The sequence below is a fragment of the Ochotona princeps genome, chromosome 7, assembly GCF_030435755.1.
Source record: "Ochotona princeps isolate mOchPri1 chromosome 7, mOchPri1.hap1, whole genome shotgun sequence".
Lineage (NCBI taxonomy): Eukaryota > Metazoa > Chordata > Mammalia > Lagomorpha > Ochotonidae > Ochotona > Ochotona princeps.
The window spans coordinates 8052372-8076721 of NC_080838.1; the positions used below are offsets into that span (position 1 = coordinate 8052372).

The 24350-nt window shown below is 39.9% G+C and overlaps 1 protein-coding gene across 3 annotated transcripts in view; it reads left to right on the forward strand.

Annotated features, from left to right (window-relative positions):
• Positions 1-24350, forward strand: part of LRBA (LPS responsive beige-like anchor protein) — a 609418-nt gene that overhangs the window by 120620 nt on the left and 464448 nt on the right. For all 3 annotated transcript variants that reach the window (XM_058666763.1, XM_058666762.1, XM_058666764.1), the window contains exons 21-26: positions 1442-1565; positions 2005-2197; positions 16358-17362; positions 18131-18309; positions 20120-20273; positions 20683-20863. In XM_058666763.1, the coding sequence (XP_058522746.1) occupies positions 1442-1565; positions 2005-2197; positions 16358-17362; positions 18131-18309; positions 20120-20273; positions 20683-20863 (1836 nt within the window). The remainder of the gene's footprint in view (positions 1-1441; positions 1566-2004; positions 2198-16357; positions 17363-18130; positions 18310-20119; positions 20274-20682; positions 20864-24350) is intronic.

Consider the following 24350-nt stretch of genomic DNA (forward strand, 5'->3'; position numbering starts at 1 on the left):
TGGCTGCCACCAAAGGCTGAAGCCTGGCATGGGTCTTCCATGTGTGTGGCTGGGGCTCAGTGACTTCTCCATCTTACACTGTTTTCTCTGGTACCAAAGTGGGTTGGAGATTGGAAATGAAGCCGCTCTTACTCGGTCTGGCACCAATAAAGGCAGTGATGATGTCCTGTGTACCTGTTCCTATCACTTACTGTTTATGCGTCTGTTTCATTGCATGAGGATTCAATGAATCAATAGCTGCACTTTCTCAAGCAGTGCCTCCTCATAGTAAATCCTCAAAACTGGAGGCATTCATCTCGTTATTATGATTATTGCCCAGGTGCAGAACTTCTTAAATTTGTCATTAGAATTCAGAATCTTTGTTTGTCAGAACATTTTCTAACTTCCTATTTTGAAATTGGTGCTTCAGAGTCACCACAGTTATTGGTTGATTTAGAATTGTTAAATTTTTCACTTGAATAGAATTATTTTGATATTTAATTTTGAATTCAAGGTTATAGCTGTCTTTGGGTTCTTATTAGTAGAGTTCTGGATTAAGTACTTTTTTTAAAAAAAGATTTTATTTTATTGTTTTTATTGCAAAGGCAGATATACAGAGAGAAGGAGAGATAGAGATCTTCCATCTGATGATTCACTCTCCAAGTGGCCACGAGGGCCTGAGCTATGCCGATCTGAAGCCAGAAGCCAGGAGTCTCCTCCAGGTCTCCCATGGGGGTGCAGGGTCCCAGGGCTTTGGACCATCCCCGACTGCTTTCCCAGGCCACAAGCAGGGAGCTGGATGGGAAGTGGAGCAGCCGGGATACAAACTGGCGCTCACATGAGATTCTGGTGCGTTCAAGACAAAGATTTAGCCACTAGGCTTTTACACTAGGCATAAGTACATATTTTTGAAGGAATTCTTTAAAATCTTGAAGTTTGGGAATTTTCGGTTTATTCTGGGACCATTATGGGAGCAGTTTTGCTTGTATTTGCTGAAGAGATAGGAATGTTGAATAGATTTTAGTTTCATTTAGTTTTTGAAATTTTATTTTTAATTTATGTTGTAGAATCTGAGACTTTCTTGTTTCTGTACTTTTATTAAAGTGCTTTTTTTTTTTTTTTAAAGCCCGGCTTTCACGTCTAAGAGAGATGAGAGACTTCTGGGCATTTTTATTGTCATTTAATTCACTTGCAGTTTATCTTGTTTTGCTTCAGACTTTTAGAATTCAATTATTTATAATTCAGCTTTGCACATTCACTTATTTAAAAAATCCCTTGTTTACAGGTGATTTCTAATGAATGAATCATCGTCTTTTTCTATCAAGTCTAAAAAATAATACAGAAGAGGATTTTTTTCAGTAGACATTTGTGTAAAGGATACTAGAAGTTGCAACAAATGCTCATGACTTTCCATCATAAATTTTTTCTTTTGGTTTTTATTTATTTATGAACTGTCTTGCAGAGATACTAAAAGTAATTGCGACCCTACTTCGCAATTCTCCCCAGTGCCCGGAGAGCATGGAGGTTCGCAGAGCGTTTCTTTCTGACATGATTAAACTTTTTAATAACAGTCGAGAAAACAGGAGGTAAGCTTGGTCACAAAGCATTTGTCTGCTGTATACAATAGTGCTTCTGTGTGAGACCGCACTGCTTTAGAAAAATTGCTTACAAGATCGTGTGACATGATTTTTCTGTGTTTTAAAAAAAGTTTCATTTAAATATCAGACTGATGAAATTGTAACTCCTTATGAAGGAATGTACTGTTGTGACAGTATGGGGAAAATCATTACTTGGTGGGACTTGGGAGGAAGGGAATTCCAGACTATCAGAACTATATGATAAAATTCAAAATTTAAAGCAAAAATTAAAAAAAATATATAAATCCAATTAAATTATAGTTTTCAATACTAAATCATTTAAATGTGTTTCTTGAGGGTATGGGAGAATGTTATTTTCTAAATTTTTCCTTTGTAGAACTCTTGGGTGATTTTGTTTTTTTATTCAGTATTCTCTTATGATTTGCAGGAGCTTGCTGCAGTGCTCTGTGTGGCAGGAATGGATGCTTTCTCTCTGCTGTTTTAATCCTCAGAATTCAGAAGAGCAAAAGATCACAGAAATGGTATATGCCATATTCAGAATCCTGCTTTACCACGCCATCAAATACGAGTGGGGTGGCTGGCGTGTGTGGGTCGACACCTTATCGATCACACATTCAAAGGTAAGTCATTTCATGAATGTGTATTCTAGTATTTTAATTAATCATTTTGCAGTGTACTCGTTTAAGAAAATGTATATACTTAAAGCTAAAGTAAAAAAAGCAAACTATTTTCTGTAAGTACAGTGAAAACTAAGAGAGTCAGTGGAAAGAAATATATTTTCAGTCTCTTCAGAATCTAAACAGGTTTTCCAAATGTCCGTTTTGTATGTCCCTAGTTTAGTGAAGTCACACTTCATATCATAGCATGTGTGAATTCGTACTTTAAAGTAAGCCACCTTCACAGATGTAGAGTAGTGGGAAGCTTTCGAACACAAGGTGGCGCACTCCACTCAAAGATGAGAAGGTACGGCCTTTTGCTCATGTTTTGTATGGTTAAAAAAATTGATTTTGAAGACTTTAGTAGTCTTTTCAGAAACATTTTTAATGCTTTTAATTGTAACTTAAGGAAAAATAAGTTTTTGTAAAACGTTTGAAATTGAGATATTTCAGAACAAAAATGGTATAAAGAATGTGGTAGCTATTGCTGTTGGTAGAATTCAGTTCTGTTTCCTCCAATGCCTCTGTTCTCACCCCACTAACCCCAACTTGGTGGTGTTATTTCTATGTATTTTCTATAGTTTAACTACTTGTATAGGTAGTTCTAGACAATAGACTTCTTTTTCATGTTTGAACTTACGGTCATTGCTACCATATTAGATTTATTTTATTTATCCCCCCCTTTTATTTTAAATTGCTGCTTTTACTCATCTTTTGAGAGACTGATCCAAGTGGATCCATATGGTTGTGTTCCTTTTCACAGTTGTGTTATATTCCTTAGTATGACTTTGACTTACTTTGCTGATTGATAAGCATAGTATACAGATTCCAGACTTGCGGTTATTTCTTGCGTTTGTTGACATAACATGAAAATGTTGAGAATGCAGATTCTTTTCCAAAGTAGTGTGTCTGTTTACATTCCTACCAGAAAGGTGTGAGTTGTTACAGCTTCACATTACCTCATTGCTTGGTGTGTCCAGGGTTTTCAAAACTTACAGCTTTGATGGATGGCTTCTAAATGCTGTGTTGCCATAATCTGCCTTTGCTTGTTGTTTTGCAGGAATTAGTTGAACATTTCTGGTCTCAGATATTTTATTTATGAATAGATTTTGCCAAGCTGTAGGTTTTTGGAATGTTACGTTTGAGGTTTTGGATGAAAATGTTATGCTTCTCAATTTTTTTTAACAAGGTTTCCTTTCTCAAAAGGAATGTAATATTACTTATGTAGCTAGCTACTTACATAATTAGAAATTATCTAGAAGAAACAGGTGTATCTTCCAGTATTTTATTGATCATGGAAGTTATCTGATCAGGTTTTTTTTTTTAAGATTTATTTATTTTATTACAGTCAGATATATAGAGCGGAGGAGAGACAGAGAGGAAGATCTTCCATCTGATGATTCACTCCCCAAGTTAGCCGCAAGGGGCCGGTACGCGCCAATCCGAAGCCGGGAACCAGGAACCTCTTCCGGGTCTTCCACACAGGTGCAGGGTCCCAAGGCTCTGGGCCGTCCTCGACCGCTTTCCCAGGCCACAAACAGGGAGCTGGATGGGAAGTGGAGCTGCCGGGACCAGAATCGGCACCCATATGGGATCCCGGGGATTTCAAGGCGAGGACTTTAGCCGCTAGGCCGCGGCGCTGGGCCCCTGATCAGTTTTGGCCTTATCTTATTTCTAGGTATTTGAGTAACCTGAAGAAGGGAGAGAAGAGGGGAGGAGAGATGGGGAGGAATGTTACTGTTAGATTGATGGTTGTTGAAGTGCAGCCTACAGACACTTGGAGTCCATGATATGTTTGCAGACAGTTTGTGAGGTCCTCCTTGTTTCTCTGTGTATTTGTGTGGTGGTAGATTTTCTTCCTACATTTCATTCACAGTGTCAGGCAACACATTGAATACTGAACAAGTGTAAGACTACAGCTGTCTTCTTTGAAGCCGGACTTTGAAGTAGAGTTCTGCCAAAAATGTTAAATAATAGTTTTTCTTATTCTTAGTTTTGAACATAAGCTTTTTAAAAAATATTTATTATTTTTCCTCCTTGAGAGTCATAGAGAGAGACACAGAGCACTTCTGTGTGTTCACTCCCCAAAGGACTATTTCTATGAGGACTGAACCAAACCAAAGCAGGATTTGGGAAGTTGGTCTGTGTGTCCTACCAGGGTGGCCAGACTCGACATCTCGGTCATCATGTGCTGCTCCCCATGGTCTGGGTTAGCAGGAACTGGGAGCGGAGCCCAGAGTGCAGCCTTAGCACCCTGCTCTGAGATGTGAGCCTCCCAGGTGCGTCTTTACTCTTGTACCTCGTGTCGTCCCTTTAGGACATGTCATTGTGTTACTTACACAGATGAATTGGTAACCGGTTATAAACATTTCATTGTGAATACTTCAAAGTAGAAAAACACCTGAGATATTACTCAGCCATCTCCTTTACTTTATAGACATGAAATTCACAAAGACCAGGCTGTTGGTCCTAAATACTCCTTTAGGACATTGTTTCGAAGCTTTCTATTTCTTCTTCCCACATGGATGTGGTTATTCCCCATCCAATCCCACTCCTCATCTCAAGGACAGTTGCTATGTTGAATCTTGTGGCAATAATTTGCTTATGTAGGAAAAAAAATCTAATCTTAATGTATTATCTAATTTTACCTTATATATACATATATATTGGCATACTGTATAAACTCTTCTAATATTTCCCCCATCAAACCTTTTACATTTGGGCCCGGTGGCGTGGCCTAGTGGCTAAAGTCCTCACCTTGAAAGCCCCGGGATCCCATATGGGCGCCGGTTCTAATCCCGGCAGCTCCACTTCCCATCCAGCTCCCTGCTTGTGGCCTGGGAAAGCAGTTGAGGACGGCCCAATGCATTGGGACACTGCACCCACGTGGGAGACCTGGAAGAGGTTCCAGGTTCCCGGCACTGGATTGGCGCGCATCGGCCCGTTGTGGCTCACTTGGGGAGTGAATCATCGGACGGAAGATCTTCCTCTCTGTCTCTCCTCCTCTCTGTATATCTGGCTGTAATAAAATGAATAAATCTTTTAAAAAAAACCTTTTACATTTAAGATTATTAGTTTAGGTTCGGTTCATTCTTTTTCACCGTTGTGAATGACTGTGATGTTTAAAGGCTTTGGTAAAGCTGTGACTTGTAGATGGAGTAAATTTGTTGTGACTTAGCTTAGTATGTATGTGTACAGAGGTCTGAGGCAGTATTCCCATGAAATACCCTTCCCAGCTTTGTTATATTGCAGTGGACTTTGGAGTTTTCCTTTTTTTCACTTGAAAAATCCCAATTAATTGATGCTATGACTCACCAATTGAGTTATCCCAATATTGAAATAGCAGTGGTTCGGCCTGGCATCGTGGCCTAAGTGGCTAAAGTCCTTGGCCTGAGAAAGCAGTTGAGGATGGCTCATAGCCTTGGGACCCTGCACCTGCGTGGGAGACCTGGAAGAGGTTCCTGGCTCCTGGCTTCGGATAGGCTCAGCACTGGCCTTTGCAATCACATGGAGAGTGAATCATCAGATGGAAGACCTTCCTCTCTGTCTCACCTCCTCTCTTTATGTGTGACTTTGAAATAAAAATAAATAAATCTTAAAAAGAAGAAGAAAAAGCAGTGGTGTAGCTCATAGAATCGGGAGTAAGATGGCGAAGTATATTGCAATCTTGTATCCTACAACCTGTGATGCTGTTTGACTTACTTCTGCAGTTTTGTCTTTGGCTGCTGTCCTAATAAGGTTTTCTTCACTATTTGTAGTTCTTTATACACTCACAAATTACTTCTGCTATTTCAGACTTACCTAGGGTGAAAACAGGAACCAGGAACTGAGAAAATCCTACATGGATATCTGGGACCCAATGTCTTGAACCTTCATCACTGCTTTCCAAGGTGTATATTAGCTGGAAGTTGGAATGGAGAGTGAACTCAAACCCAGGCACCCACATTTGGGACGTGAGTGTCCCAATGGTGGTTTAACCACTTATGCCAAATGTCCACACTGAGAAAATTTCTAACCAGTCTTTCACTGTTCCTCTGGAAAAAACGAACAAAAAACCCTATCTCTATCTTCTACTACTTGGAGTTGACACCAATCCCTGCTCTGGCTGTATCTCCAGCCCTCTTTCAATGTATCTTACTCTGTTTATTCATGTCGTCCTTTGTATTCACTCGGCCCTAATATGTATTTGTAGGCATTACCTACCTAAATTACTTCTCCATGACCTTTTTTTTTTTCTTATTCTCAGACTGTATGAGTTTACATGAATTTGAACCCCTTTAAATTCTTCTTGGTGTCTAAGTCAGTCCTCTCCTCATTCCCTGCATTGTTCTTGCTTCTCTTCCCTTTTCTATCTCCTTTCCCCCATCCTTGAGCAAATTCAGTCCCTCTGCACAGTCTTGCCGACTGGGTGTAGACTGAGTTGGGTGTCTGGTACAGTCTGTGCCCTCCATCACGGCCTAGTTGACTGCCTTCCAGAGCCCGCCAGTGTCTCTTCCTCAGCTGCCATCTTCTCTGTTTTCTCTCTAGTGTGTGTTTACATGGGCCGCCTGCCACCTCTCTTGTCCTGATGGGTTTCCATGTTTCTCTGACTCAGTTTCTGTTTTGTTGCTTCCCTACCCTTGTGGTGGTCATGTATTTGCTGGGCTGCAGTACCTCATTCTTGGTCATTGCATGTGTAGGTCTCACTCCAGTTGCCCACTGCTTTTCTTCCCACTTTTGCTTTTCTCTTTATACAGAACTTTTTTTTTTTTTTTTTTATTGTCTTCTATTTGAGTCCTTTCTAGTTACCATCAATTACAATTAAGGTCACAGAGGAAGTGAGAATAGATAATGTTCTGAAAGAAATTAAGATTGAAGATAGCATATATCCAAAAATAACTGGAACAGAAAGTTGCAAGCAGTAAATATCCTAGAAGAAACCTACACAGGGAAAGGAAGGGCAGCTTCTAGCTGAGGCCTGCTAAGAGGAACAGATGCCGTTGACTAGAAGCCTGGACAGTGTATCGGAATTGGAATTGGAGAGAGCAAATGACAGGAATCCCTGGGAGGGGAGTTGCTCACAGCAAAGCCTCGGAGCTGGTGTTGCTGAAGGCTCCTGCAGCGAATTGTCTGGGCGGTTGGGGGTGTGGGGCTTGAAGGAGGAAGGGCAATAAAGGGTAGTGCAGCCTTTGTGGCCTGGCACGTAATTATACATGACTGTGGCAGCTCTCATTTTATTCAGAGCTAGTTCTGCTCATGTATAGATTTGCAGGCTTCGTTTATGTAGCATGTGAAATCAATATTTTCCTAAAACTCAACTTTTATAGTCAAACCTGATACATGTTTTAGGTTTCTTTGTGTATGTAAACCTGCGTGTCCCAGTGTGTGGTTTTGTTTGTTGGTACTTTTCTGTGCTCCATTGATTTAAGACTTTAAACATGTTAAAATCTGTGCAAAAATAATAGTTGCTTTAAGGAGTAGCCTCTTGTGCCTACGTTTGGCCAGGAACCAATATTTGATGCAAGTTTTGGGATTCCATTTATAAAATGGAATAAAGTAAGTTAATTTTTATCTGAGTAGCGCTATGCTTGTTATGTTTCTTTTTTTTTCTGTAAAAGTGTATCTTAAAAAACAAGTGCTCAGCAGACCTAGAACAACTTGATTGCAGGGGCATGTGTGGCGGCATGGCAGGCTAATCCTCTACCTGTGGGGCAGGCATCCCGTATGTGCACTGGATCATATCCAGCTCCTCCACCTTTCACCCAACTCCTTCCTGATGTACCTGGTAAAGCAATGGAGGATGGCTGAGTTCCTTGAGCCCCTGCTTCCACACGAAAGACCTGGAAGAAGCCTCTGACTTTTAGCTTCAGACTGCCCCAGCTCTGACTGTTGTAGCCATTTGAGGCATGAACTAGCCGATGGAAGATCTCTGTTTCTCAGCCTCTGTAACTCTGACTGTCCAAGTAAAACAAATAATTCTTAAAAAAAAAAAAAAAAAGTGCTCAAGCATTCCTGAACTCTGTGAGGAAAAATTTTAAAGTATGAGTTGGCGCTTCTGTGTTTCTGATTTTAGTTTCTTATAGATGTCTTATTTCTGTGTGAGAATTTGCATTATTTAAAAGACTATAAAATGTATGTAAAGTAATCTATTTGAATACTTCGGTCTTCATTTTTTGACTTTCAAACCTTGAATCTTAAAAAACATAAAATGCATGACTTATGCGCTAGAGTTTTTCAAAATCAAAATTTAATAGAGTTTATGATATAGCAAAAGCGAGTCAGTAAATTGGTCAACAATTGGTACCATGTTGTTAAACATTCTGGGATTACTGAAACCAAGTCTTTTCCTCTAAATATATTTACTCTAAAGCTTTTAAAAAGCCTCTCATGCATAGGCTATTGAAGTGATGTCCCCTTTTTTTTTGTGCAAGCATCTTGAATATCAAGTGCAGAAATGTATAACCTGGGTTTTGATGAACTGATGTGTAAAGAACTAATGTTGCAGAATTGGAGCCCGTCTGCAGAGTTACATCAGGATACATGCAGCTGCTATAAAAAGCCATAGAAACTCAATTGCAATTTTATTGTCCAGTTTGATAGATTTCCTGCCACCTTTGTAGTAGGGAAGCTGTTTGTCACTGCATGCCTCTCCTGCAACAGCTGAACTAGGCTTCAGAAGCAGTAATAGGCTCTTCTGGTCTAACTGTGCTGTGCTGGTTACTTGGGTCAGGATTTCAAAGTGTACCTGGTAACCAATGTAATTTCATTGTCTTTTTGTTGTTGTTGTTGTTATCTAGGTTTTTATCCCTCTCTCCCTGTCAAGTGCTTAAAAAGCACTGTTCTTTCATGTCCAAATCCTTCCACTGTTCAGTTAAACATGTGGCATTCTAACGTCTGAGACTTTTCAAAAGCATCCTGTTTTATAAATAAAACCAAGCCTTTAGATAGTCTGTTTTGTGTAGACTCATGTTATCATAGGGTAGAATGATTCTATGATTTAACATAATGAAAAAATAAAAGTGGATCATATTTGATCTAAAAATATAACATGAATTACATTGTTTTTCCAGTTGATGAATTTGAGTTGACTTAATTGTCTTGGAAATTATTTTCACAGTTTGATGAAATGACTTAAGCATAAATCTTAGTCACTTTATATCAGAAAAAAGTACTATTTGGATTAGACAAAAGCATATTGAAGTCAGCTTTCGAAAAATTCTCTATGTAATTTTTTTAAATGTATGTTTAAGAATCAGAGACATAAGCTGTCAATGTACTAAGTGCTTATTGCAGGAAACTGGAAAAAACATAGGCACAGAAAGTAAAAATCCCGTTTCCCAAGCTCCCATGTCGAACCTGATATTACGGTGCAAGACCTTCCTTTCTGTGCATAAACATCAGCATACATGTTTGTAGGAATACTTCTTTACAAAATTGTGATCATGTTTGTGCTTATAGTCCTGTGTAATACATGAGTTTTATTTTTCATTTTTAAATATAACTTGTTTTTAGTTGATTTGAAAGGCACAGACTGAGAAGTGAGAGACATCTTCCATTTGCTGGCTTATGACGCTAGCCCAGACTAGACTGGGTCAACTTCCGGAGCCGAAGACTCCGTCCGTCTCTTGCCCATGAATTTTGACAGTGCATGTTTGGCACATCTTCTTTCTGGAGAAGTAAAGTTACAAACAGAAGCTTCAGCTTGGCTGTCACACCTGAGTGAGTTCTAGGAAGGAGTACTGATGAAACGAGTCAAGTTTACTTTTCTTACTGTAGTGTTCTCCAAAATTTTATGTGGAAAAATTGGTAGAGGTCGTATTTTAAACAGTTATTGAAAACTACCCCCTTTTCTGCCACTCTAGCTCTCAAAATGATTTTTATGAAAAAGGGAAGTCTGTTTTTACATTTGCCATGGTTGCTTACTAAAAAAGGTGAGCTTCTTATTAAAACAGTGACTACTTTGATGCTGAAGGAGAAGGCAGAATTTATTTTCCCTAAAATTATTTTAGATATGTTTGCTAGACTGCTGTAAATTAGAATGACATAAGACAGATTCCCAGGAGCACTGAGTTATCATAAGGAGATGAAGATCCTAAGAAATGGTTCAACCTGCCTTTTTGGCTGGTTAAATTCTAGAGTGTGTGAAGAGTGGGAGGTCATAGGGAGCAGACGGTCGGATGTGGAGGTGTGGAGTCAAAGCCAGAGGGGAGCGTGAGAGTGAGCCAGCTCTGGGCCAAGCCAGAACCGGAGCTCATCTAGGCCTCTCATGTAGGTGGTGGGGCCCAAGTCCTTAGGGCATCATCTACTGCTTTTTAAAAGCTTTATTTGTTTTTATTGGAAAGAGTTCTGATGCAGGCTCTTTTTCTTTTCTCCCAAGTTATTTTTTTCCTAAGATTTACTTATTTCTATTGGAAAAGCAGATCCACAGAGAGAAGGAGGGACAGAGAGAAAGATCTTGCATCTGCTGCTTCACTCCATGAATGGCTGCAAAGGCCTGGGATGAGCTGATCCAAAGCCAAGAGCCAGAGGCTTCTTCCATGTCTCCCACGCGAGTGCGTGGTCCAAAGGCTTTGGCCTTGCCTACTTTCCCAGGCCGCAAGCAGGAAGCTGGGTGGGAAGTGGGGCAGCCAGGACATGAACTAATGCTCATATGGAATCCTGGCACTTGCAGGATGAGGATTTAGCCATTGAGCCATTGCTCCAGGCTCCAGTCTGCTGCTTTCTAAGGTGTTTATGGACAAGGAGTTGGATAACAAGCAGAACAACTGGTACTTCAGTCTGGACTCTGATGTGAGATGCTCCACTACAACACAGGCCCCGTGACACTGTATTTTAGAGTAGTGTATTTTGAACCCTTTATTTATTTTCTGGACCCTTTAAACTCCATTCAGGCAGAAAATATCACCAAAAATGAAGCATAGTAGCATCAGCAAAATCAAAAGGCAAATGACAAATTCAGAAATGCTATTTATAAACAAAATATATACAACATTCCTTATATGTCCGGTACTCTGAAATTGGTGGGAAGACATAACAGGACGCGATTCAGAGACCTGCTAGAGTAAGGTCATTTAAAAGTGGCTGGGCCAGCTTTGTGGCATAGTGGGTTGAGCTGCTGCCTATGATTCTGGCTTCCCATGTGGATTTGAGCCTGGCTGCTCCGCTTCTAATGCATCTTTCTGCTGCTGCCAGCCTTGGGGTACAGACAAGCATGGCTCAAGTCAGCATCCTGCACCTGTGTGGGAGACCTGAAAGGAGTTCCTGCTTCCTGGCTTCAGCTCTGGCTGTTAAAACCATTTGAGGAGCAAACCATCAGGTGTAAAATCCCTTCGTCTATCCTTCTCTGTAGCTCTGTGATTCAAATAAATAGTAAGTGGGTAGGTAGATAGACAGATAGATGCATACATGTTTAAATACATCAAAAAGCACACCCCACCCCCTGCCATAGGAGGGAAGACAGGAACTTCTCTCTCACCCATCTTTGTTTCCCTCTGTAACCCACTTCATCCCATTTTGTGGCCCACATGAGTCTGTATTTCCCTCACTTTGATCATGAACATTAAAATTATTTTAAAGTATACCTTTACATTATTGTACTAGCTTTTCTACTTGTGCCTATACCTACCATGTCATGATATACTTACATAGCAGAAAGTTAAATTTGCAACTATTGCTAAGGGACTATACTGCTATGATAGTTTTGGAGAAAATGGTAGGAGAGGAAAATAGGAAAGGGGGAAGGTGGAATCCCTGTACCTACAAAACTATATCATGGAAAAATGAAACATGTAAATCAATACTTTATATTTGTAAAGTATTGCTCATTTTAAGGGGGATGCAAATTGAGGCTATCCTGAACTAGTCCAACAGGAGATATGTATGTATACACACACATACACACACATATTTAAAAAGATTTTTAAATTTTTATTGGAAAGGCAGATATACAGAGAGAAGGAGAGACAGAAAATACATCCATTGGTTCACTCCCCCAAGAAGTGCCTCTTCCAGATCTCCCCCGTGGGTTCAGGGTCCCAAGGCTTTGGGCCATCTTTTTTTAAATTAAAGACTTGTTTATTTTTTATTGCAAAGTCAATATATATGGAAAGGAGGAGAGATAGAAAGATCTTCCATCTGCTGATTCACTTCCCAAGTGGCCACAGAGACTTGAGCTGCACTGATCTGAAGCCAGGAGCCTAGAGCCTCTTCTGGATCTCCTACATGGGTGTTGGGTCCCAAGGCTTTGGGCTGTCCTCCACTGCTTTCCCAGGCCACAAGCAGGAAGTAGGATGGGAAGCAGGGCTATTGGGATTAGAACCAACTCCATATGGGATTCTGGCGCATGCAAGGCGAGGCCGTAAGCCGCTAGGCTACCGCACTTGGCTCATTTGGGACATCTCCTAATGCTTTGCCAGGCCACAAAGCAGGGAGCAGGAAGGAAATGAAGCAGCTGGGATATGACCGGGTGTCATATATAGGATCTCGGTGCGTGCAAGGCGAGGATTCAGCCACCAGGTTATCACACTGGGCCCAACAGCATACATTAAGTGAAAAAGAAAGTGAGAGATGATGTTTTTAGATAAGCACAGTATAGTGTAATAGGAATTTTTATTTTCATGTATATTTAAAGAGATAGAAACATATTCTGGAAGGAACCATAGAAAATCAACAGTTAATTGCCTGATTTTTGTAGCTAAGAACCAGAGATTGGAGGATGACTTAAACATTTTTATGCTCCGGCAGGGTAATGTGTCTGAATGAGACTATATAGATTTAGCATTACACCTGTTACTGTATGACCATTGTTAGTGTGCGATATTTTTTTAGGGAAGTGGGTAAGACTATTATTTCCATATTGTTTCCTTCATGTATCTGAGGTAAAGGGGGATATTGAGGGAGAAGCCCCACCCGGTTTCCCACCCACCCCAAGTCCCGGATGTGGGGCATGCGCTGAGATATTTGCTCAAGTGGTTTTAATAGTTCTCCAGTTATGAATCGCTGCCAATCTCGCCACTCCAAGCACGATGAGGTCGTTGAAGAATCCACTGATTGACATAGTCCATCATAGTCTCCATTTGCCCAGTATTTCGCTGCCAACATACAGCAGAGGTGGTTGATTGACTTGTTCTTTCATCTGTCTTTTCTTGGCTAGGGTTCTGTGTCCGGTATTTCGATTGGGGAGATCCCCAAAGAAACTTTGAGATATTCCCAGACCAGATTCTTGTATGTTCTAGCAAGCACAGGGCCCATAGTGTGCGATATCTTGCCAGAGCATTTGTAACAAGCCTTGGGTGCATGGTGGGAATTGTTTTGGCCACACTATCTGATGCTTTATATGGAAAGGTTCAGATGTGTCTTATTTATCAACTGTGGGTAAGGTTGGTAATCCTAGAATTAGAAGTTAGTGTATAATTTTAATCTGATATTTCCACATGCAATGTACAATGAAAAGGATGAATTTTCCTTTGAAAAAGTCAGTTGTTAAATATTGCCTAACATTTTTTAAAAGTCTAATTTTTCATAGGTTAAGTAATTTTAAATATGGGAACCAAAAAGATAATCTCAAGTTTCTTTTTTTTGATCTCTTAATTAGTAAATTGGACTGCAAATTATATTGACGGTAATAGCAAAAGAAGTGTTGTAGTTATTAGTGCGTATCTTTAACTTGTAGTTTATAGAACTGCTTTCCAAACATTACAAACAGCTATAGATTAGCTATCAAATGAATGTGAAGATTAATGACTAGTCTTTAGCTGTGTAATTTAGAACAATATCTGGTAATTAATTGGGAATTATCAGTTTTAAAGCCACAAACATGTTAAGGAAAACAGCATCAAAAAAGATAACAACCGTGATAAAAAAAAGTCGCCTTTTAGGTTTTAAACAATTGGGATAAATTAAAGGGAAATTTAAAAACCAACCGGCTTCAAAATTTTGAAGGCCTTTCAAATTTTGCAGGAATGAAATTTTTACAGTAGGATTTTATACTTGATCTGTTCATCAATAAGTATGTAAATATGTTCTCAGGAATTTGAGATCACAAAAGTTCAAATTCCCTGGAGGTTTTACTGCCTAGAAGGAGAGAGTGAAACAAACCCAAAGATATGGGGTGCAAGAACTAGGGGAGCTAGCATAGACAAGACGTGGAGGGCTGCACAGGTCGCCTGGGACGGTGGCTGTGCTCCAAGCACAGGGGACGGTGCGTCTGCATTGGAGCAGTTCATCTTCTGAGACAGATACAGGGGCAGGCTGCTAGGAATGCCACAACCTTTATGGCTTTTTTTTAAAATTTGGGGTCAGGTTACCCTCATGAGCTAGGCTCCTATTCTTGTGAACCTTGTCTTCTCTTGAACATGTGCTGGTCCAGTTCCTGCCCTCCCTCCCTCAGCCTGCTAGTGTCACCTCAGAAATATTCCCTGGTTTGCTCTGCTCCTGAGGGTGGAGGTCAACCATGCTGAGCTTAGAAAGGAAAAATGTAAGGGAATTTTTGCAGCATGCATTTTTTACATTTTCTGACTCATATAAATTTATGTGACTCAAAACGGCTAGTGGATTTTTCTACACGCAAAAAATTAGCTTTTTTTAAACCCTGTTATCTCATAGCAGTATTTTTAATGGCTCAGTAAAGATTTAGTACACAGTTTACTATATACAATGATAATATACATTACAGGAAGAAACACTTTTAACGTTAATAAGCTATTATTTTCTGCATGTGTTGTACTTTCCCTACTGTTTCCTCTTGGTGGGTTTTGAGAATTTAGGGTTCCTATTAAAACACTAATAGGAATCACATAACAGTGACTCTAAGATAATAATTGTTGAAGAGGTAAGAAAAGTAATGATAAATCCTGTAACGTTAGCAATCATGGATCAGTGATTTTTAACCTTTTCTCTATTTTTTGAGTAAAGACAGCATAATATGGAAAATCCAAAGTGCTGAATGTGAGGACATTTTAATAAGTTTATGGAGTAATAGAATTAAAAGATAAGTGTTTCAGTGCAAAAAAATCTGAAATCTGTATATAGGCTGTTTTCCAAGAGTTAATGGAATAAAGCATAGTATAAATAATCTGCATGAATTTCTTTTTTTTTTTTTTTTTTGCTCAAAAGTAAGCATCTTTTGGGGCCCGGCGGCGTGGCCTAGCGGCTAAAGTCCTCACCTTGAAAGCCCCGGGATCCCATATGGGCGCTGGTTCTAATCCCGGCAGCTCCACTTCCCATCCAGCTCCCTGCTTGTGGCCTGGGAAAGCAGTTGAGGACGGCCCAATGCATTGGGACACTGCACCTGCGTGGGAGACCCGGAAGAGGTTCCAGGTTCCCGGCACTGGATTGGCGCAGCACTGGCCTGTTGTGGCTCACTTGGGGAGTGAATCATTGGACGGAAGATTTTCCTCTCTGTCTCTCCTCCTCTCTGTATATCTGGCTGTAATAAAATGAATAAATCCTTAAAAAAAAAAAAGTAAGCATCTTTTAATTCCAGTATCCCATAAATGTTTTAATTTCCTCATACATAACAGTTATTTATGGGTTGGAAAGAATGGCTACATGGATGAATGAACAGGAACTTTCAGACAATTTTTGACCAATTCAAACTTTCAGAATAATGGTGGACCTTTGGGGAAGGTTTGTATGTTCTTTCATTGTTAAAAACATTTACCTAAAAAGAAAATAGGTTTTATATCTTAGTAGATAAATAAAGATCTTCTATAGCGACATAATTGTTTCTTAAAAAAAATTTCTGCTGAGGACAAGTTATGGGAATAGGAACTTTCATTGTAGTTGAAACTGTATTATTCAGTCCATAAGGTGTATGTAGATCCTAGTACAAGTTACAGAGAGGAGTAAAAAAAAATTTTTTTTTGCTGTATGTCTTCAAGAACAGACTCAGTGTGTTCTTGTTTCAGTTTCATACTGTGCCACGTATTAGCATTAAAATTGGCATTACTTTTCCTTGAACAATTACATTTTTTGTGACTTGACATTTTATTTATTGTCCTACAAAATAGGCACATTATAGGGAAATTAATAGTTTTCATATTATGTAAAGCACATATTTGAAAAATTGATGAGAAGCTTTATATTCTGCATGGTATGATAATTTTAATGCACCTATGACTAATGGCACTTTTCTTTTTGATCCAGGTCACTTTTGAAATACACAAAGAGAACCTTGCCAGTCTATTGAGGGAACAGCATGGAAAGGTTGATGGTGAAATAGGGCTGTGTTCTTCAAGTCCAGTTCCCGCCATCTCTGTCTCAGTGGGGTCCCAGCAATCACACGTGAAGGATTCTCCTGGTTCTCCCCGTTTGATCCGAAACAGCGAGGAGAACTCAAGTATTGAGAACATTAGTTCCATAGAAACCTCATCTAACATTGACCTGCAGCCTCAGGGTACCTCTCTTGAAGAAAGACAAGCTGAGCAAGAAGATGAGCAATTAGTGGATGAAGAAGACACTTTGGATGAAACACTGACAAATGAGCCAGTGGGTGCAGGTGAGCCAGAGGCATCTGCTGACCTCAGAGAACCCGAGGCTGTTTCCTCCGAGACGCTGGGAGTAGCCGCCCAAGATACCATCACCGCCAGTGAAGGCACAGCCTCTGTGAGCTCTCCCTCAGAAGGGGATGCTTCCGAAGTGCCGGAATTACTGGATAAATCTCTAGGAGAGGAGGAAGATGATGATTATGTGGAACTGAAGGTGGAAAGTAGTCCTGCTGAGGACACCAGTCTGCCCATGGAGGGCCAAGAGAACAGTGTGTCTCCAGCTGCATCTGAAATAATCCTGCAAGAGGAACAACCTGGGGTCAATACACCAGTTAGTGCTGAAGCCCCGGACTTGGCAGATCCTGAATCCCTGGCTGTGACAGCGTCAGGGTCCCCAGCTCCTCCCAGAGAAACGACTGTGTCGCCTACAACTGTGCTGTCTGTCCCAGAGCAGGTCCTGGAGGAAGGGCAGAAGACAGTCGCCTCTGCTGGAGAAGCTCAGTTAGTTAGCAATGGTCCTGGCAGTAGTTCCGAAGCTTCTGCGGCTGCTGAGCTGAGGATTGCCAAGTTGGACGTTTCCAGTGTTGCTTCTGACACAGAGAAACTGGAGTTGAAGGCTAGTACAAGTGTGGAAGCCCCTCAACCAAATCGACATACGCTTGAGGTGAATAAAGATACTGCCTTCTTCAAGTGTGTTGGATCTGAGTTCAAATAGAGCAAGTGTGTATACTTGCATTTTATTTTGTGTTGTACTTGTTTCGTGTTCTCTTTGCAATTATGTAGGTAGAGTGCATGTGGAAGTAGTTTCAAATTGTCAATACAGATGTAGCAGTTAGTGTGGGTTCCTTACGTAACAGTTTTTTATTAAGGTTATGGCTTTTACCAAGGCATCATCAGAATTAAAATGTGACGGTTGCAGATGGACATCTTTTTAGTTGATAAATACTGACTTGTGTTCTAATTGTTGATTTAATTTCTCACTTAACACATTCATTGTTCTACCTTCTTTTTTCTTCTTGCTTTATCTGTTCTTCATAGTTCTGTCATTATTTTTGTTTGTTCTTGGTTTTAACCAGTTTTTGATTCAGATTCTCACTGGCTTACAAATACCACCTCATTTATATGAAATTGAAAACTAAGACCTGCTTGGTTCCTTTTGAACAATGATACATGAGTGGTAATGTTTACGTAGCTCCAAGTGCAGACTGTTGAATGCTTACAATTTAGCATTTTTGATGCCTTTGCTTTCAGTGTAGCACAATACTATTATTGCTCATGAATCGTTTGTCAATCACTGATTGGGTTCTTGAGGGTCCTAGTGTGTAGGTTATCTATGTGGTGAATTGCATAGGAGCTGTTAAATTTTTTTATTTTTGTAGTGCCTACCTTTTAGGTTTTCTTTATTTTATTACTTTAAAAATTTCTATACTAGATGCCAAGGCAACAGGAACAGCCTGCCCAAGCACCAGTCCCAGACGCAGTCAACGGACAAAGGAGGGAGTTCAGATCCACCATGTTTCGTGTTCCTGAGTTTAAGTGGTCTGCGATGCATCAACGTTTGCTCACTGATCTTTTATTTTCCATAGAAACAGATATTCAGATGTGGAGAAGGTTTGTCCATGTGTTTATTGTATTTATTACAGAAAATAATTATATAGCGTAGTCTTTGTTTTCAGAGAGGCATATAACAGCTTTGTGCAGTTAAATCCAGGCACTTGGTTTGAAGAATAAGTGATATGTTATTGTGTGGTTGGATTTACCAAAGTGACTTTTAGTCTCCGTGGTAAGAATGGCATCCCTGTGCCCGGCGTGATGGCATAGTGGTTAAAGTCCTCCCCTTGCACGTGCCGGGATCCCATATGGTTGCTGGTTCCAGTCCCGGCAGCTCCGCTTCCCATCCAGCTGCCTGCTTTTGGCCCTGGAAAGAAGTTGAGGACGGCCCAAAGCCTTGGGACCCTGCACCTGTGTGGGAGACCTGGAGGAGTTCTGGCTCCTGGGTTTGGATCGGCTCAGCTGCAGCCGTTGCGCTCACTTGGGGAGTGAACCATTGAATGGAGGGTCTTCCTCTCTGTTTCTCCTCCTCTTTGTATATCCGCCTTTCCAATAAAGGTAAATACATCTTTTTTAAAAAAAAGAATGGAATCCCTGCCTGGATTGCAAAAATGAAAACCAGAGCTTTTTGCTAAAAAAAAAAAAAAAATTGTTAAGATTTCCTGTAGCATGTCTTAAACCATAGAACTTACCAGAATGTAGGTTTGTCTATCAAGTGGGTTTATTCTTAGATGTGCTGATTCAGATTCAAGTATAATATTTTCTATATAGCCATTTGTGCCTTAGAATAAAATATCTGTGTATTTCAGATTATTCTTCCTTGTATGACCTGTGATTTTAAAAGTACCTAATGTGTTTTTTGTTTGTATACGACTTTTACTCTGTTTAGAACCATTTTATGACATCTAAGAAAATGTTGGTAAAAAAATTCAGTTTTTACAAGAGTGTCTTTTACTTATTTATTATTTTATGATACAGTTCTATAGGCTCTGGGATTTTCTGTCCCCTCCTCTACTTATTTGTTTTTAAAGATTTATTTATTTTATTTGAAAGCATATAGAGACAGAGACAGAGAGAGACAGAGTGAGATGTTCCATCCACTAGTTCACTCCCCAAATGACTGCAGTGATCAGAGATGAGCCAGTCCAATGCTGGGGACCAGCAGGTTTTTTCTGGTCTCCCATGTGAGTGCAGGGGCCCTATGTGTTTGGCCATCCTCTGTTTGAAAGGTGCAGGGGAGGGACAGAGAAAGAGGTCTCCCATCCACTGGTTTAGTCCCCAAATGACTGACGCAACCTAGACTGGAGCAGAGCAAAGCTAGGAGTCAGGAGATTCCCGTGGGTCTCTCAGACGGTGGCAGAGACACAAGCACTTGGAGCATCCTATGCTGCTTTCCACGTGCCTCAGATGGGAGCTGGATCAGAAGCGGAGTAGTCAGGGTTTGAATTGTCACCTGTATTGGATGCCGACAGTGCAGACTGTGTGTGGCTTTACCTGCTGCTCCACAACAGTGATCTTGGAAATTCATTTGTATTAGAATAACACATTTAGCACTGTTCACCTTCTAGTTTTTGCCATGTGACTTTTCAGTTTTATTCCTGTTGAGTAGAATATGGTTTTGCTTTTTATACCCAGTATAAAGTGAGTGTATGTTTTGGCTCTGAAAGAAGTCACGGATAATAACTGCTGTTATGAAATGACCCACTTCTGAGCAAGAGGTTTATGCCCCGAAATATCCCTTGCGCTACTTATGTTCCCTTGATTCACAAGATGAAGCAAAAGCACCTTCATGTCCTTCCTCCCTTCAAGCAGGCAAATTGTGATTTCCTTTCTTTAGCTTTATCAGTAAACATCATTTGTCTTTGGACAGCCATTCAACAAAGACAGTTATGGACTTCGTGAATAGCAGTGATAATGTCATCTTTGTACACAACACAATTCATCTCATCTCTCAAGTGATGGACAACATGGTCATGGCTTGTGGGGGTATACTGCCATTGCTTTCAGCTGCTACATCGGCTACAGTAAGGACTTCCCCTACTCTATAAAATTGGTGTGAAATGTGTGTTATAATCCTTATTGATGGAAACTTGAATATGCAGGTTCCCAGGTTTCATATGTGCTGTAAATCAGCAGCATCAGGATTTTTTATAATTATGTGAAGGGACTTCACAATCTGTTCCAGGAATGAGATAACTAAACAGTTTTTTTCCCCCTTGGGGATGAGTGAGCTAGTGAAGAGTGATTGACAGTATTTTCCCCATATGATCCCATTGCTCCCTTTAAAAAAAAAATGCTACATAAATCACTCTGTTGTACTAGTTTTCTGAAAGCCCGACTTCCAATAAAATTTAAGAAATCTGGGAACTGTATCTGGTAAAATTAGATTTTCTTCAGAATATAGATATAAATGTCAAACTTTATTCCTTACAGCACGAGCTGGAGAATATTGAACCTACTCAAGGCCTTTCGATAGAAACCTCAGTGACATTTTTGCAGAGGCTTATTAGCCTGGTGGACGTGCTTATATTTGCAAGTTCTCTTGGCTTTACTGAAATTGAAGCAGAAAAAAACATGTCATCTGGAGGAATTTTACGGCAGTGTCTCCGACTGGGTGAGTGCTTTAAACCTGTTAGGAATGTAAGTCAAATTTTTTTTTTTTCAGTATTCCAAAGGTTAACGTAAAAAATGTTTCTTTCGTTGGTGAGAAAATGTGTGATAGTCATTTATCAGATGGTTAGATTTTTCTTCTTTTTTATGAAAGTGAGCCACAGGGAGAGAGAATGAGGGTGAGAAAGAGAGAGAGGGGGAAGTAGAGGTGGGAAAGAGACAGAAAGAAATACAGATGGTCTCATCCAGTGGTTTGTTCCCCAGACGCGTGGAGCCAGGAACTCAGTCTGTTTCTCACTTGATTGAAAGAGACTGAGAACTTGAGCCATTACCTCCTGCCTCCTAGGATCCATCTAAACAGGAGGCCAACGGGGAGCTGGTGCTTGCTTCCATGCTCTCCTAAGTGGGATGTAGGCATGCTAACTGCCATCTTAACCCCTAGGCACAGTGCCTACCTGTGACTAGTTTTTAATGCACTATGCATAGTAATTGGCCGTATTGGATAGTAGGGAAGAAGGATACAACTTGATCAATCTACTAACTTTATTCTGATTTGCATTCTTCTTTCCCCTGAGTTCCCAAACCTCATTTTACTCTAAGGTAATGCTCCTCAATTTTTAAGGGAATTCACAAGTAAGAATCACCTGAGAGTCTTGTTAAAATACAGAGTAGATTATATTGGAAATAGGAGAGTGCCTAAAGTCAGCTGTCAGATCCCCTGAGATGTTGGTGCTTCTCTCAGAAACAGTGGAGATACATGGTCCTAATTTAGCAGTATCCAAGCTCAGTCTTTTTTTAATGGTGCTGTGACTGTTTGTTAAAGCAGTTTATAAAATGCTTAAATTTGTGTTCTGATTAGAGGCAGTTCTTCCTTAGGTAATAACAAAAATATGCAAAAATGACTTTTTTTCTTAATTGAACTTCCTTAAATGATGTTAAAATAAATTCTGTTCTGCACAAAATTTTGTATATTTGGTTGAAAGTACTGAAACCTTGTCAAACGATTTGCTTAATGGAGAGAAGATGGTGGCGAGTGGATGCCTAAGAAGTAGAAACAAATCTTTAGAAACCATGGCCATCTGAAGACAGGTCAGAAGTAAGGCACCTACGAGAAAGCTGCAAGTTTTTGGAATGTTCACGTTTTCTTTATTGGTTTCTCTAAAAATTAAAAAGTATATATATTACTTTGATAGAGACAGAACTGTCTGCTCTTTCACTCCCAAGAAGCCTGAGCCCAGGAACTCATTCTAGAACTCCCACATGGGGTGGCAAGGACCTGCCCACATTGAAACTGCAATCTTGAAGCTGGAATCAGAGGTGGAACTTGGATATTGAATTCTGGCAACCTAGCCTGCTGCTTAACTGATGAGCCAAGCTCCCACCCCCATGGTATCTTGTAATTTTGTGTTCCATGAATTTTTGAGCCCCCTCAAAAGACATCAAGAGTAAAAAACTTAAAGGAATATTTTTTATATTTAAATTTTAGCAAAACGTATGTTGCATAAACTGTTACATATGGTAGACTTCTTCTGCAGTATGTTTGACTCAAAATGTCATTCAGAATACTTGCAGACTTAGGGTATGCTAAGGAACTTGGTATGTATAGATTCTTGAAATTTTAATTAAAGCTTCAATTTAACATACCAAAATAGAAGCTATCATTTTTTGTCATTGACATTTTGAACACAAAATTTTGTTCCTTTTTATTCATGAGAATTTTAGAGATTGAGAAATCTGAAAATGTATCTAAAATTTGAGTTAATTGCTGAAGAATTTGAATATGCTTTTTTTGACTTTTTTTTTATTAATTATTATACATTATGTGACAGTTTCATAGGCTCTGGGAATCCCCCCACCCCTCCCCACGCCCCTCCCCCCTGGTGGATTCTTCCACCTTGGTGCAGTATTACAGTTCAAATTCAATCAAGATTCTTTCCTTGCAAACATATACCAAACATAGAGTCCAGCTACTTATTGTCCAGATGGGTTGAACAGTTTCTTGGGGAGACCATTTCTGGTCCGAAGTTAGAGCTGGTAGAATATCATCCCAGTCAATTAAGAGTCCCAATATAACATCAACAGCAATTTGTAACATTATGGAATTGACATGGTTTTGCGTAACCAGTATGTTAAAAAAAAAACAAAAAACAAGTTCTTAACCACAACCTATGATTTGCTCATTGACATTTCAATTTTAGTTTGTATACAGGACCGGCTGCTATATACCTTAAAATGGCTATAAGGTACAATTCAGCTGTCTCGTGTCTATTTCATTTTAGTATTTAGCCATTTGTTATGTTGAAGTATAATTTTACTGATCTTGGCAGATTTTAGGATAATCTAGACTGGCTTGTAACTCTAACAAGACATTTGTCAACAATTAAGGTGCAGAACAAATGACAATCCAGGCAAATGGGAAGGTCTGTTCAATAAATGCTGTTGGGACAACTGGTTAATAGCCTGCAGAAACCAAAAGATAGACCCACATCTCTCACCATACACTAAGAACAAATCTAAATGGATAAAAGATCTAAACCTACATCCAGAAACCTTCAAACTTTTGGAAGAAAATGTTGAATATACTTTTGTCTAGTTCTCTTACTGTCGCTGTTATACTTCTTACACTTTCCAGTACTATCATAACTAAATTATTCAGACTTTATATTGCTTTTGTGTATGCCACATTATTTGAGAATCAGAGAGAAACACACACACACACACACACACACACACACACAGTTGGAGAGAGAGCCTGAGGGATGGGTGGTGTTGCGGGTGGGGTACGCTAGACGGAAAGCAAGAACTAGAGAGAAAGAAATGAAACACTTCCTTATAACTTGTCTACTCCCCAGTGGCCGGGGCTCTGCAGCGGCAGAAGTTAGTAGGCAGGAATGCAGTCCCAATCTTTCCCGTGGGCACGAATGCTTGAGCCATCACAGCTGTTTCCCAGTGTCTGTGTTGGCAAGAAAGTGGAGTGAGGAGCTGCAGCCGTGAATCAAACCCGGCACTCTGCTGTGGGAGGTGGGTGCCTTAACCACTAGGCCACACACCCACTCCTGCTGTGGGAGGTGGGTGCCTTAACTACTAGGCCACACACCCACTCCTGTATGTGCTATTTTGAAAACCTTTCCACTTTCCCAAATGGAGAATGTCTTTTTAGAATAGAAAGTACACTGCTATCTTAGCAGTGCTTCACTTTATTCAGGAAGCTGGGAAAATAGTGTTTCATTTAAAAATCAGCATTAATTTCTAAATAATCTGAATAACTTATGCTTTAAAGAGGTAATTTTGTATTGTAGTATGTGAATGAGATTCCCTTTTCTATCTGCATCTCCTAAGCAGTTTTAGTAAAAGCCAGTAGAAGCTAGACTACATAGAACTCCCAGGGAATGCTGTGCCTTCCATGTTTATTAATAGCATGATCTAATATCCAAGTTTGCAGCTTAATTATTTTATGTTAATGAAAGTAATCAAAGAATATTGTCCCACGT